At 50.0% G+C, this 14468-nt stretch overlaps 1 protein-coding gene across 4 annotated transcripts in view; it reads right to left on the bottom strand.

Moving 5' to 3' along the window:
* The window catches only part of SPSB4 (splA/ryanodine receptor domain and SOCS box containing 4), a 134326-nt gene that overhangs the window by 107119 nt on the left and 12739 nt on the right, over nucleotides 1-14468 (bottom strand). For all 4 annotated transcript variants that reach the window (XR_008523935.2, XM_002814107.6, XM_054552712.2 and 1 more), the window contains exon 2: nucleotides 11764-12610. Coding sequence is in view for 3 of the 4 variants with exons in the window: in XM_002814107.6 (XP_002814153.1) it covers nucleotides 11764-12457 (694 nt within the window). In the remaining variant the exon portion in view is untranslated. The remainder of the gene's footprint in view (nucleotides 1-11763; nucleotides 12611-14468) is intronic.

Below are 14468 nucleotides of genomic sequence, written 5' to 3'. Positions count from 1 at the left end.
GGATCTTCAGGTGCCCCAAGCTTGTTCCAGCCAATACTGGGAGCCTGATCCTTGCTTCTGCCCTGGACTGAGCTCCCCAACCGGTTCCTGGGAATCTGGAGCATTGTGGCTCCCTCCATCATACCCTGCCCTAAGGATCTTGCACTCCCCACACCCTCCTTCCGGCCAGGCATTCCAGGCAGCTGACTTCTGGCCAGTGCAGGGACTGATGGCACAAGTCAACTGGGAAGCTTGTGACACACACGTTCCAAGCCCCACTACAAGGGTTTCTCATTCGGCAGGTGAGAGACAGCAGAGATCTGTGTCTTCCACATGCCCTGAAGGATACTGAGGTCCAGGCAAGTATGCTAAGGGCCAAGCTCTTCCACAGCTGAGGAACCAGCAGCTAGGCCCATCCCAACCGGAGGGCTAATAGGAGCCTCTGCCTGCACCTGAGGAGAAGCACTGGGCCCATCAGACACTCACAGGATTTTAAACCAAGATCTGGGAACACAGCATGCCAGCTAGCACATTATTAAAGTTGCCAGGGCCACCGTGAGCCACAGCCAAGGGGCACCTCAAAGTATGAGGGAACAGAAAAGATAGAGGAGATGGGGGGAGACCACGGCAGATGTGCAGTTGATGCAGTGATGGAGTGCCTGAGAGCTTTCTCATTCCTGGACCACCTGCCGCCTCCCACAATCCACATGCAGCCTTATGCTCACCACTTCCCTGAGGCAACTTGTGAGTTGTGGGCTTCCAAAGGAGCCCTCACTAAACAGCCCACTCCCACTCTTGGCACCTGGCCTGGACTCTGCATAAGCACTGTGAGTGGCCCTTAGTTGTGACCCGTGGCCCCTCACTCCAGAAAGGTGACCCCTCACCCTTAGGAGATGAACGGGATCTCCCATGCTCCTTCTCGTGAGGCTCCAACATCAGGCAGAGAGCTGTCCTCTACTCCAGAACACACCAGAAGCAAACACGCTGTCACCCTGGGACCTCCTCATGAATTGCATTTGAGGGAGAAACATCAACAAAGAGGGCAAGATCTGGAAGTCAGCTGTGGCTCCCTGGATCGACTCAGAAGCATCTACTTAAATGACTTCAAAGCTGGGACGATGACAAGGTCTTTGCTGGCAGTTCCAGCCCCCTGCTGCTCACTAGTGAGTTCATGGGCGTGGGAGACAGGAGGGATGGGAGACACCAGGTGCCCACTGGGGCTCCCAGCAGTCGGGTCACGAAGCAGAACTCACGACTCTATTTATAGAAAGCAGCCGCTGCGAAGGATGAAGAACCGGGGAGAGCCTGCACGGCAGTATTTTCCAAGCTCACACTGTCTTGGCTTAATTTCATCCCAAGCAAATAAATCATTAAGGAGGCACCGAGTCCTGGAAGATCTGACGAAGAAGGGCCATTAAGCGGCACAGCCTTTGCTTGAATTATGGAAGGCCTCAGACAAGCAGCCTTATTAGTGTCTGGGCGAGGCCGTAACTCACGCTAACCGCCCCCTTGCCTTAACCAAAGCAAATCAGCTGGCTCCCAACCCTGTAAATAAAGGCTGCCGCCAGCCTGGCAGGCCATTGGCTCTCCCTGCTCACTTAAACCCCATCCCCCGACTCGGCAAATTTGCTTCCTCTGTTCAATGCTTTCCCAGCACCACCCACTCAGAATCATCAGCAAGTCAGAAGAGTTCAGAGTGAATGCAGTTTGCTGTACTGTATTTAAGGGTATCTAAGTGCTGTGGTACTGGGGGCTGCCAATGCTGGCTTCAGTAAACTCTTGTTAAGCACAGTCAATCCAAGGCCGGGGACCACCTGCAAAACCACTGAAGACTCAATGTGACCCTGAGTAGCACAGAGGTTACAGGTGTGGGTGCTGGAGTAGGGCCTGGACTAAAGTTCGGGACAGACACCTCCCAAGCAAGTGCTGGCTCTTCATCTCCATCAGGCCCAATCTCCACACGTGCGGACTGTGATACCAGCACTTCTCCTCACCTGTGGGGATTAAATGAGCTACGCTGCGTAGGGTGCTGACGAGCCTTTGTGCAGGGCGGTGGAGCTGGGTAATGTCTGGCCTTTTGTGAGTGCTCAATCAATGACTGTTTAACAAAGAGCTGTTTCCATTTGCAGTAATCCCTTGCCAAACAAAGTCACCCTCACAGGAACATTCATGGATAAGAGTGTGGATTTACTCGTGTACACTGCATTGGTAACATAAGAATTTGGGTTCCAGGGTTTGGGTTCCAGGGCACATAAATGGAGTCACTTGGTAGCTGGAAAGGGAAGTGGGGCCGGACGTGAAAAGGAGGAAATGCAGAAGGCATAGCTGCCTTGTTGGGAGCAGGGCCAAGCAAGGCCTGAGACTGGTCTGGAGTCAGCCAGGTGGCAAGGACAAAGGCAGAGCCAGGCTTGGCAACGCCAGGCTGAGCTGGAATCAGGGAAGTGGGCCATTTCCAACAAAGAGGGCAACACAGACCAAGGCACAGAGGAATGTGCATTTTATTTTATCTTTTTTTTTTTACTTTTTTGAGACACAGTTTCACTCTGTTGCCCAGGGTGGAGTGCAGTGGCTCGATCTCAGCTCACTGCAACCTCCACCTTTGGGTTCAAATGATTCTTGTGCCTCAGCCTGCCGAGTAGCTGGGATTACAGGCATGTGTACTATACCTGGCTTTTTTTTTTTTTTTTTTTTTGTATTTTTAGTAGAGACAGGGTTTCATCGTGTTGGCCAGGGTGGTCTCGAACTCCTGACCTCAAGCGATCCGTCTGCCTTGGCCTCCCAAAGTGCTGGGATTACAAGCGTGAGCCACAACGCCCGGCTGGAATATGCATTTTAGCTTGGCTGCAGGATCATTCAGCATGGAAGGTAGACAGGTGGATGGTGGGGCATGGGGATAAGCTGTGATTGGGGCCCTTGCTCTGTGTTACATCTTCATCAGCATCATCCAGGAGCTTGTTAGAAATGCAGAATCTTGGGCCTGACCCAGTCCTACTAAGTCAGAATCGGCATTTTAACAAGGTCACCTGGTGGCTTGAATGCACACTGAGGTTTGAGAAGCTTTGCTGACAACTCTACGGGGTAAGTGCCATCACTATATCCACTTTACAGGTGAGGATACCGAGGAACTGCAAAGTTAGGAAACTTATGCCCAGGTCACCCAGGTACTAAACAGGCAGACCAGTTCTTACCTGGGTATCTGTGACTGTGCTAACCCCCTGGTTGTATGGTCTGAGCAGCAGCCAGGACAGGGTCTCTGACGTGCAGGAGGCACTGAGAAGCCATGGAGGGTCTTCATCTGTGTGTGTTGTGGGGAGACACTGGTCTAAACTCTGCCCAAGCTCCAAGGCCTCCCCTCAGAAAGTCCGTCCGACCCATCAGCATCACCCCCGGCCCTAATCACTCTCCTCCTAAGCTCCTACATCCTCCCACAGCTGTGTTTTTCAATACAGACTCATAAACTGCATTGAATTCTCACTCCCTTGTTTCTGATGGGGAACATTTTCAAGGAGAATTGGAGGCCTGGGTTTTAGTTCAGGTTCTGCTACTAACTGGCAGGTAACCTTGGGCAAAGCCTCCCGGCTCTCTGGTCCAGTCAGCTCCCATCTGTAAAATGTGGGTCTTGCATTGGCTGCCAGATACCATCTCTTCTATCCCTGTGTCTAGGGCCTTTGCCTTCACCCTTCTGCCAGGGCCTGAAAAGGTGAGACCCTTTACCTCTTCCCCTTCCCTTTTTCCCAAAGGTCCAATAATGGCCAGCCCACAACCAGACCAAGTCACTATTTTCGCAGAGGTGGACGCCGGCCCTCAGGGCCGTCACCTTGGCAGCTCATCCCTTTTGAATGTCTGCCTACACACAGCTGGTGAAGGTGCTGCTCATTTGGGTATCCTTGTGAATGCATGTCCACCCAGGCAAGTCACCACTGGGAGCTGCGGCCTTTTAGAGAAACACTTGAATAAGACATGCAGCTGGAAACATTTGAAACCGCTCACAGGGAAGGCTAAACACTCCCAGCTCATTTGCAACAAACTCACAATGGCCTCTGAACCTCAGGTGGCATTTCCATCATGTATCTTAGAGAGAAACGAGTCCAAGACCATCCAAACCATCACAGATTCCCTAGTGTGAAATCCTTCAGTTTCACAGTGTGGACAAAAATTTAATAACCATAATTATTTCTATGTTTAATAACAGTAATTTTACAAATTTATGAGAGCAGTAATAGTCATAATTATCCATTTTTAAACCTACCGCTTTTTCAGTAGCTATGTTCTAGGCACTAGATCAGTCACTTTCTATATATTAATCCATGATCCTGACACCTCGTAGCAAAATAAGTTTCTGTTTTTCAGATGAGAAAATGAAGGCTTGGGCGTGAAATGACTTGTTCAGGGTCACAGCTAATTAGAAGCCAAGTCAGGACTGAAGCCAAGCCAGTGCTGGAAGACCCCTGAACCCTGCTCTTCCCAGAAGACCATGCTGTGGCCCACGGTGATGCTTGTCCTGATTAAGCCTGATTTCATATGCTGTCACCTGCATTTCAAAGCCACCTTTCTGCAAGCCAGACTTCCATGAACCTAATTATGACTGTGTTAATGTGAAAACTTCCTTCAGAGAAGGGCCACAGCATCTGATCGAGGCCTTTTTTCAACTGGGAGACTGTTCCTTTCAAACAAAGGGTAGGGGGCAGTTTCTGAACGTCAGGATCCTGCATTGACATGCCTAACCCATCAAGCAGCCTGTGCTTCGCCTGTGTGCAGGGACAGATGTGCTGTACACAGGACACAATGAGAGGTGGGAAAAGGGTCACTCAGGGGCAGCTCATAGCCAGCCCCTCTGCTCCAGCCAACTGTGAATCAAGTCCCCCTGTGGCAGAGGAAAGAAAAGCTTATTCAGTTGGTGGGAGGCCAGGACATTAATATGCATTTACTGAGCACCGACTATGTACTCTGTTGCAAGGGCTGCTATAGGGTGGTTGAAAAGGCCAAGATGCAGTCACCACAGCAAAGAGCCACCACTTTCAGCATTAGCACCAGCAGCAACAAGAGAAAAGCAAAACACACACATTATGGGCCTATTCTGTGAAGTAAAGGGCTAGGTGTCTTATGTTGACTACACACTATGTAAGGACTGGCTGAATTAGACACCTCAAATAATCTTAATCCAACAATGTGTCTGAAGCCTCCTTAATATCAAATTAATAAATTTTAAACAGAGAAAAAATTAATGTGATTCTACTGTATTTTAAACTGGAAACAAAGTCATTCACGAGCCTTCATCAGGTGCACAAGATGAGCTCAGCACCGCAATCAGAAATTCAGGGAACACATATCAATATTAACCTACTGTGAGCCACATGCTGGGCCATGCTTCATTTCTGCATCACTTCAAATACTCACAGCAACTCTACAAGGTACATATAATTATTCCCACTGCACAGATGGGAAAACTGAGGCTTGGGGATGTTAATTAGCTAGAGGGGGCAGAAAGGAAATTTCAATTGGGATCAAAATGTATGCTCAAAGATTGGAAACTGCCTAAATGTCCAAATATGGGGATCTAAGTAATTAGATTATAACACGACCATATCATGGACCCATGCGACTGCTAAGAAAGAATGAAGCAGCTCTACATTAACTGATAGGAGATAACTGCCAAGGTCCATTGAAGGGAGAAAACAAGATACAGGGGAATGTTTTCAGTATAATCTAAAAATTATCTGTCACAAATATCTCTGGAAAGACAAGAAACTGTAATAGTGGCTGCCAGCAGGAGGGGATGGGGGGCCGAGCTACAGAGGAGGGGTTATTTCACCATACGTCCTTTGGTAGTATTTAAATCTGTTGCCACATGCACAGCTTTCCTTTCAAGAGTCATGTTTTAGTCTGTTTTGTGTCACTATAAAGAAATATCTGAGGCTGGGTAATTTATAAAGAAATGAGGTTTATTTGGCTCAGGGCTCTGCAGGCTGTACAAACATGGCACGGCTTCTGCTGAGGGCCTCAGGAAGCTTTTACTCATGACGAAAGGCAAAGGGAAAGTAGGTGTGTCACATGGTAAGAGACAGTAAGAGAGATGCCAGGCTCTTTTAAACAACCAGCTCCCACATGAACTAATAGTGAGAACTCACTCATTACCACGAGGAGGGCACCAAGCCATTCATGATGGATCTGCCCCCACGGCCCAATCACCTCCCACCAACACCCACCTCCAACATGGGGGATCTCATTTCAACACGAGATTTGGAGGAAACAAATATCCAAGCAATATCAAGTAAATAGGCACATATGACGTCCCTAATCTTCCCAGTTCACCATGCATACCTCCTGGGTCTCCATCCCTGCCCTGAGGAACTTCATAACCACTTGGGGAAAGAAGGCCTATGCATGGGTGGAAAAATGAGTGAACCCTGCAGATGCAGGAGAAGTCAGCGCTAAACTCCCCATGCAGAGCCAGAGTCCTCGGCTGAGGCCTGCGGGTGAGCTGGGGTCAGGACAGATTGATAAGGGATGGGGGCAAAGGGGCGACCAGGCCCAGAGGAGCCAAGTCCAGATGTCCTGGAGGCTGGGAGGACCTCACTACCCCGGGAGATGCACGGGAGAAGGTCTTGAGTGCAGCTCTGGCAAGGAGACGGTGTCCTTGTAGTCATCGTGAGAGCAAACTCTCTCTGGCCTTCATCAATACCAGAAGCCTTGGCTAGCTGCCAGCCTCCTCTGCTCAGCCATTGAGCCAATAAATACTTGTTGGCAGATCGATTAAACCATCTAGGAAAGACGTCTGGAAATATAGCTTCCTCGGCTCCGTGCAGGGGGAAAGCCCTCTCAGCCAGTTAGGCCGAAGATACCTGTATTTCCAAGCTCCACCCTGTGAAAGTCAGCCCTGACACTGGCATCCGTTCTGTGGGGTCAGGCCATGCTCAGCGGTGGGCAGGCTTGGGCAGGTTGGCCCAGGCATAGGAGGCAGAGCTGGGTATAAGCACAGCTGTGTCATTGGCTAGCTGTGTGGCCTTGGGCAAATTCGTTACCTTTCCAAGACAGTTTCCTCATCTATAAAATGGGGATAATAACAGTCACATTGCCTCATGGCTTATTGCGACGAAAAGGAAAAAAAAATGAGTAAAACCCTAAGCCCAGTGCACAGAACATGGATGGGAGCCAACAAAAGTGTCATCAATACCCCCAAATCAAAGCTGCCAGGGACCCCAAGGCCGCTTGTCTCTGTCTGAGACTCCTCTCCGCTTCCTGTGTCACTCACACACCACTCACCACCCAAGAACTCCGAGATGTGAGACAAAGCCGTTCTGTCAGCCCTCCCGCCGCCAGCATGTGGAGAGAGGAGCTGGGGAGCCACGGAGCAATTCCAGAAAGCAGCCCAGAGCAGATTCCAAAGGCCTGGCCCACCCCAGGGGCCCACACCTCACAGCAGTCGAGACATTTGCAGTGACATTCCCCCGTTAGTGATCAAGCATGCCTGATCCATGGCCACTGCTGGGGATGCCTTTATACAACTTAGCATTTCAGAACACCCTGCAGAGTTCCATGCTGAGCCAAGAGCTTTGAGGGCTGGAGGTAAAGCCAGCCAGAGGAGGAAAAATGACAGGGACAGCATCTCAGGGACTCGCCCAAACTCACTGCTGAAGGCAAGGACCTGGCCCTGGGCTGCACAGTCACCAGTCAGATGGAGCAGATGCTCCTACGCATTCTCTCCCTGCCTTGAGGGTAAATGTCTCCACAAGGTGCCCGTGTGTGCCTCCATTTGAATCCAGGCTCCCTCAGTTACTCATAGTGTCACCTTCAGCAACTTACTCAAGCTCTCTGTGCCTCAATTTCTTCATCATACACTGAAGATGATAATATAGATAGCACTAGTGCAAAGAGTCATTACAAAAATTAAATTAATTAAAATTTGCAAAATGGCCAGGTGACGTGTCTCACGCCTGTAATCCCAGTGCTTTGGGAGGCAGAGGTGGAAGGATTGCTTGAGGCCAGGAATTCAAGACCAGCCTGGGTAACATAGTGAGACACTGTCTCTACAAAACAATTTTTTTTTAAAATTAGCCATTACCTCCTGAGCCAGTTTCATTCATATTTATATATATGCCAGGAGTGGTGGCATATCCTTGTAGCCCCAGCTACTCAGGAGGCTGAGGGGAGGATCATTTGAGCCCAGGAGTGAGAGGTTACAGTGAGCTATGATTGCACCACTGCACTCCAGCCTGGGTGACAGGGTGTGATTCTGTCTCTAAAAAACAAACAAACAAAAACAAAAAGGAAAAAAAAAAAGAAAAATTGTAAAGTGTTTATAATACCACCCCCCTCACCCACTCAGACTAAACACTACATAAGTATTAGTTGTTGCTGTTATTGCTATTATTATTATTATTTGCACCCTGGACAATCTGGGACAGCTTCTCCATTTGCCTGGCCTCGGCTCCATACTTCTGAGTTCACTTAGATGGCAGGGCCCCTGTGCGTCCTGCAGCTCTTTGTAGTTAGCTTTGAGATGCTGAGCCATTTCACTCCACAGTGTAGCAAAACAATTCCACTTGCAGAAGGTTTGACAATGTTATGCATTTGCAATAGGAAATCACACCTCCAGGAGTTCTTGCCCTCAATAAATACAAGCTTCCAGAGTTAAATGTAGTGAGCCCTTTCTAAGTCTTGCTTTTACCGTAATAAAAATTCAAAAATTGAGAAAGTGATATCCATTACCTCACTTTCATCATGTTAGAGGAAAAGCCTCTATTAAGGCCATTTTGCTTTAAGCCACAGGTGAACCCCAGAATTTGCCTCAGTTCACCCAGTTAATCAATGCAGGGGCACCAATTGCTGTGTCTGCTCTGTGCCGGTGAGCTTTATCATCCTCATCCTTTTTCAAAGGAGAACACTGAGGTTCAGAAAGAGGAGAAAATCGCCAACAGCCATTTGTTGAGTGCTGGGGCCAGGGTCTGACCTGGCTCTGTGAGGTGCCCCGGGCAGAGTTCTCTCCTCCTATGATCCTGTGGGGAAGCAACCCCAGAGACCTGGCCTGCCTTTTGCTTCCAAGCATGTCTTTGACTCTGGTCCCTCACACCCCAATCAAGTCTGAGTTTGGGGACCTGCCACCATGTCCACAACCGACGTTAACTCAGAATCCTTTCCATCCACAGGATCCACCTTGGGTCACCTTCCCTGCTTAGGGACTCCCTAGAGCCAAACTAGTCCCAAACCTAGGGATTCATGGTGGACTTCAGCCCAGGACACAGGCTATAGGCATCACACAGTCCCTTCCCAACTATCCCTGCGAGACTCCACTGCAGCTTCTCCTATGGACCACTCTGGAGTCAGAGATTGTCCCAGGCTGGCCATGAATAGGACTTTCAAGCCCAGAGAAGCTAAGCTTCCCTTTTCTGCAGTCACACCCCTGTCTGAGATAGAGAACATTACCCCTACCTAGAGAACAGGCTAGTACCATAGCAGATAAGCCAACCCTATCACTGAATGGAAGATGCTCCAGGCTTGCATCCCATGACATCTGGCCTCTCTTTCCTCCTAGATTCAGTATTCCAGATTCAGCCAACCTGAAAAATCACTGCCAGTAAGGAGGAGGATAGAACACTTCACATTTTACTTCCACCAAACTTGTTCAACCACCTGAAGGACCCATAAACTTCAAATACCCCAAACACAACTGCCTTTCCCCACCCAATCTCCCTGAGGTAGGTCCCTGCTCCTGATCCCAATATGCATGGCCCCACAGGCTGCAACCCTGTTAGCACCTTGGCTTTGTACCTGAAAACCAGGCAACCAATAAAACCTAAGTGTGAATTAATAGCCAAGAGGAAGCCTACAACAGAAGTATAACTGTTGGCTCTGGTAGCTCCCACTGGGTGTCAAGGTCAGGCCTTAAATCTCAGCTACCATATTATTGGTGCTACCACACAAGAGCTTACAGCAGCAAAAAGGGGGCCTGATACTATCCTATTTTACAGACGAGTAAAGTGAGTCTTAAGGAGTAAGAATGACTCACCAAAGACACAAAACCACTGAGCACTTGGAAATAAGTCACATCAGACTCCAGAGTCTTGGTACACCAAGGCCTTTCTTCTAGTCCAGTGATTAATTCCAGCAAATAAGTTTTCCAATTCCATTAAATAAGATTGTTTGTTGTTTCTGTTAGTTTTCTCACCGCTGGGATTTGCCTGGTCACTATGTCTCAGAAGGCTCCAGACACTTTCCACAAGGCACTGTGATGACTAAATTAGCCCTTCTCAGGGACATAATCATCAGTTCCTAGATTTAACCCATTAAACAGAGAAAATGGAACAACATTTTGCCATTCAATGGCAATTGTAGGCAACAACCATGGAAATAAAATGTGAGCAAGAACGTCGACAATTATACCAGAGTGCTGAGCATACCAGCAGCCACTTTTCCATTAGCTTGCCACCCTTGGAAACTATCAAATGTCCCCTTCCTGTGCTCCAGTAAATGTAAATTTTGCTTGAGTAAAATCTTGTCCTTGACTTCTTTTCTGGAGAAGTGTTACTCTTTTCTGGAGTGTTACTCTCAGTCCCTCATCTAAATGGGAGAACATAGGAAAAGAGTGGACTTCAGGGCCATCAGAACTGGGGGAACCCTGATTCCGGCTCTCTGTAGCTCTGCTCTTAAGTTTTCTTATTTCTAAAAGGAGGATCTGCCTCAGGGGCTGGTAATTACATCTCTTATTTAGAATGAATAAACTGGAAATTCTAGCTTTCAGCTCCACCTCTGAGAGCTTCATTGGGGGTGTGGCAGGAAGTCTGGATGGGTGCTAGTGGGCTGATGTTGGGGAGTGTGCAAGCCCACAAGTTCCTGGCTCCTGGCCCCTCAGCTGGGATTCAACTCAGGACAGGCAGCCACGTGTGCCTCTGTCCAGAGGCCACCCTGTCTCCCTGAGTGACTCCCTCCCAAAACCAGTAACCGTCTTTGTTCCTACACTTTTTATCTTGCCGGATGGTTGTGTATATTAAATGAGAGGAAGCCGTAGAGTTGTCAGGGGTCAACCCCAGCAGCGTGTGGGCTGGTTTATAGCCTGCAAGGGTATTTTGTTTGCCCATATAGAGTTTTCAGCAGCTGTCAACTTTAAAAATTGGAACAGTTCACACAATCTAGATTTCTGGGCTCTCTTGGAAAAAGTCACAAGATTCCACAACCCAGGGTTTTCATTCCCATGAGATGACAGTCGGCTGGAGATGAGAGGCAGCTGCCCCCTTTAACAGATGGCCCGTAAGTGCCGGAATTGGGGTATTCAGCCTCTCGAATACAGAAGGTGGCCAATAAAGGATGGTTATCATTACTTATTACTTATCAATAACTTGAGTACATGGCATTTAAGTGCAGGGACTGGGGACTTGTCACTGTCTTCCCATTGTGACTAGCTTGGGTCATTTGGTACAACCTTTGTACAGACTGGAAGATTGGTAATTGGCATCAACACTCAAAGCCCCTATTGGGTGCCAGTCACTGTTCTGAGCACTTCACACATGTTATCCAGATCTTCACAACTGTGAGCTAGATTACTATTACTTTATTTGATCGTTACAACTGTGAGCTAGATTACTATCATTGTGATGCTTTTGCCGATGGGAGAACTAAGGCACAGCCCCAAATCACCAAGTCAGCAGAGAGTCAGGATCGAAACCCAGGTCCTGACCGTTCCTCCACACTGCAGGATCCTCCCAACTGGCGATGGAGGTGTGGCCTGCCCAGCTTCCCTAGGGCCTGGCAGCCTCTGAAAGCCCTGCCCCCCAGCCCAGCACAACTTACGGTCAAGGCCGTTGATGTAGCGCATGGTGACTTCGCAGTGGCCCCACACGGCACTCACCACCGGATACAGCTTCTTGCCCTTGAGACCTCGGAAGGCCACGCCCAGGTACTGGCCGTCCACGATGAAGCTGAGTGTGCCCTCATCCATGTCCAGGACCACGAGCAGCGAGTCGGGCAGCGCGAAGGCCTCGTCGGGCCCCAGGAAGGCCGGGTAGGCCACGCCGGGCTGGTTCTTGCCGTCGTGGTAGAGGCGGCTGCGGCCCAGGTCCCAGCCCCACGACTCGGCGTCACTGCCTACCAGCGCCGTGTAGCCCACGGAGTGCAGGGGAGCACGGGCCGTGGCCACACCAACTACAGCGTGGGTGCCGCGCTGCCGAGCCGGCCAGTTGATCTCCCAGGCGTGCAGGCCGCGGGCGTGGCCCACCTTGCCGCGGATGCCGTCGGTGCTCTGGGCCACCGGGTGCCGGTGGAAGGTGAGCCGGTCGTCGTCCTTGACGAAGACATTGAGCGAGCGGTCCTCGGGGTTCCACGCGTGCCGCAGCTGCACAGCCAGCCCCGCCGCCGGCATGTCCAACAGCTGGTCCAGCCGCGCCGGCCGCCCGGGCTCTGCACCACGAAGCTCCCGCTTGGCCGGCCGCAGCGCCGGCTCTCGCACCTCCACCGACTTGAGGCTCCCCGAGAGCTTCTGGCCCATGCTTCACTGCGGGGAGGGGGCCGCTGCAGGCCACCGCTACCTCGTGGGAGCCTCCACTCCCCGTAGCCAGGAATGGGCCACGGGGCTGGGAACCAGGCTTCCGGACGGTAGACCTCCACAGCCTCTACCGGGCTGCGGCAGGGGCCCAAGCTCCTGGAAGGAAGCAAAGGGCACGGGTTATAGCAGCAGCATCAGCAGCCAGTTGCCAATCCCTTCATTTATGTCCATGCCTTGGCTGAGCCCTTTGCATGCACAATAATAGTAATAATTCATACACTCATATCTGGCACTAATCTAGCACCTGCCATATGCCAGTGTTCTAAATTATTTATGTTTATTAGTTTGTTTAATCCTTAACATCTCCCTATAAGAGATATACATTATTATTCACAATTTACAGATGAGAACACTGAAGTGCAGAGAGAGGATAAGCGATTAGCCGAAGTCCCACTACAAATAAGTGACTGAGCCAAGATTCAAACCGAGGTCATCTGGCTTCAGGGTCTGTGTTCCGGACCTAGAACAATCATAGGGAGTCTGATTTTAGAAATAAGGCATGAGCCCAGAGCAGTTGTGACTTGCTCAAGGTCAGAGCCTGGATGAGAACCCAGGTGCTTTTGATCCCAGGGGACAAGCCTTGTGCCAAGGCTGGGGGGCACACAGCTGCTCAAGACACAGGGCTGTAGGGTGTGGCCCATTGGTTCCCAACCCTGGAGTCCTGGGGACCCTAAATAACCTCCTAAAATGTAGCCAGGCTTGAGAGGCAAGACACAGAACAAGGGTGCAGCAGGGTCACCAGGGACATGGAAATCAGGCAGCGTGGGAAGATGGGGTGAGGGCTCCAAGGGAAGGTGAATGGAGGTCAATAGAGGTGAGGAGGAATGATAAGGGAGCTGGTGTCCAGGCTCTGGAGCCAGACAGAACTGCATCCAAATCCCTCTCTCCATCTCCTACTGCGGGTCCACAGGAAATCCTCCTAGCCTCTTGGATATTCCAGATTTCTTGCCAGTAAAGTGAGGATAAAACACCTCCCTCTGGTGATGGGGGAACTTGAGAGACCATAATATAAAGGGTCCTGGAACTCTGCCAACAGGTTTTCCTCTCTGGCTCTGTTCTCTGGGCATCCCCTGTGGATCCCCTCCCTTTGGATGGGTGAGCTCTTTCTTCGGTCATGTAAATACCATTAACAGCACTGATCCCAGCCTGCCTTCCCTGAGACAGGATCCTGGTTTTTATGGAGAAGGAATTGGCCACCATCACTAGGAAAGCAGCCAGAACCCAAGGAGTTCGGACTACCTGGACGGGCCCTGGGTATGGAGAGAGATGGAGAGCCAAGCCCTGTCCAGAGCAGAGGCATGTGCCCTCCCCTCCCTGGCCTGAGAGCTGCTGGGCCCAGAACAACTTCTCCTGAGCCAGATGAGGAGATGGATGGGTGTTTTTCATGCCCGGCCCTCCCCGGCCTCAACCTCCCACCCAGACAGTGGTGCACCCCTAGCCAAAGTCCAGGTAGGGACGAAAAGAACTCTGCTGCCACACAGCACAGACAAGTATCCTGTGGGTTTTTCACCATTCCATTTTATTCTTAACTCTCATGTTCTTCCCTTTCTATTGTCAGATCCCAGCTTCAGCAGATGTTGACCCTATTCCGAGAGCTCTGGGTAATGTTCAATCTGAGGGAATACCAGAACACATAACAATTTGCAACACTAGGTAGTTTTAAGATAGCAGAATAAAGTTACTCCTTTTCATATCCGAAATCACCCAAAATCCAGGAGAACAAAAGAAATGCAAGCTCCTTCTTCAGCAAACTAGAACAGATTTATAACCTGAACCACAGCTTATAAGGAAAGGCTGCCAAAAACAGGTAAGGGCTACCAAAAGCAGTGAAGATCAAAAATACTGTGAGAAAACACCTAGAGAAGACACCTGTAGTGGCAGATCTCAGAGAAAGCTGGCAGAGCCAGCCGGGAGCTGGCATTCCCTGAAGGAAAAAACTAATGATCCCTTATTA

This window comes from Pongo abelii, chromosome 2, assembly GCF_028885655.2.
Source record: "Pongo abelii isolate AG06213 chromosome 2, NHGRI_mPonAbe1-v2.0_pri, whole genome shotgun sequence".
NCBI classification, from domain to species: Eukaryota; Metazoa; Chordata; class Mammalia; order Primates; family Hominidae; genus Pongo; species Pongo abelii.
The sequence above is the reverse complement of the archived record's forward strand: the minus strand, read 5'-3'. Positions and strand labels throughout refer to the sequence as shown.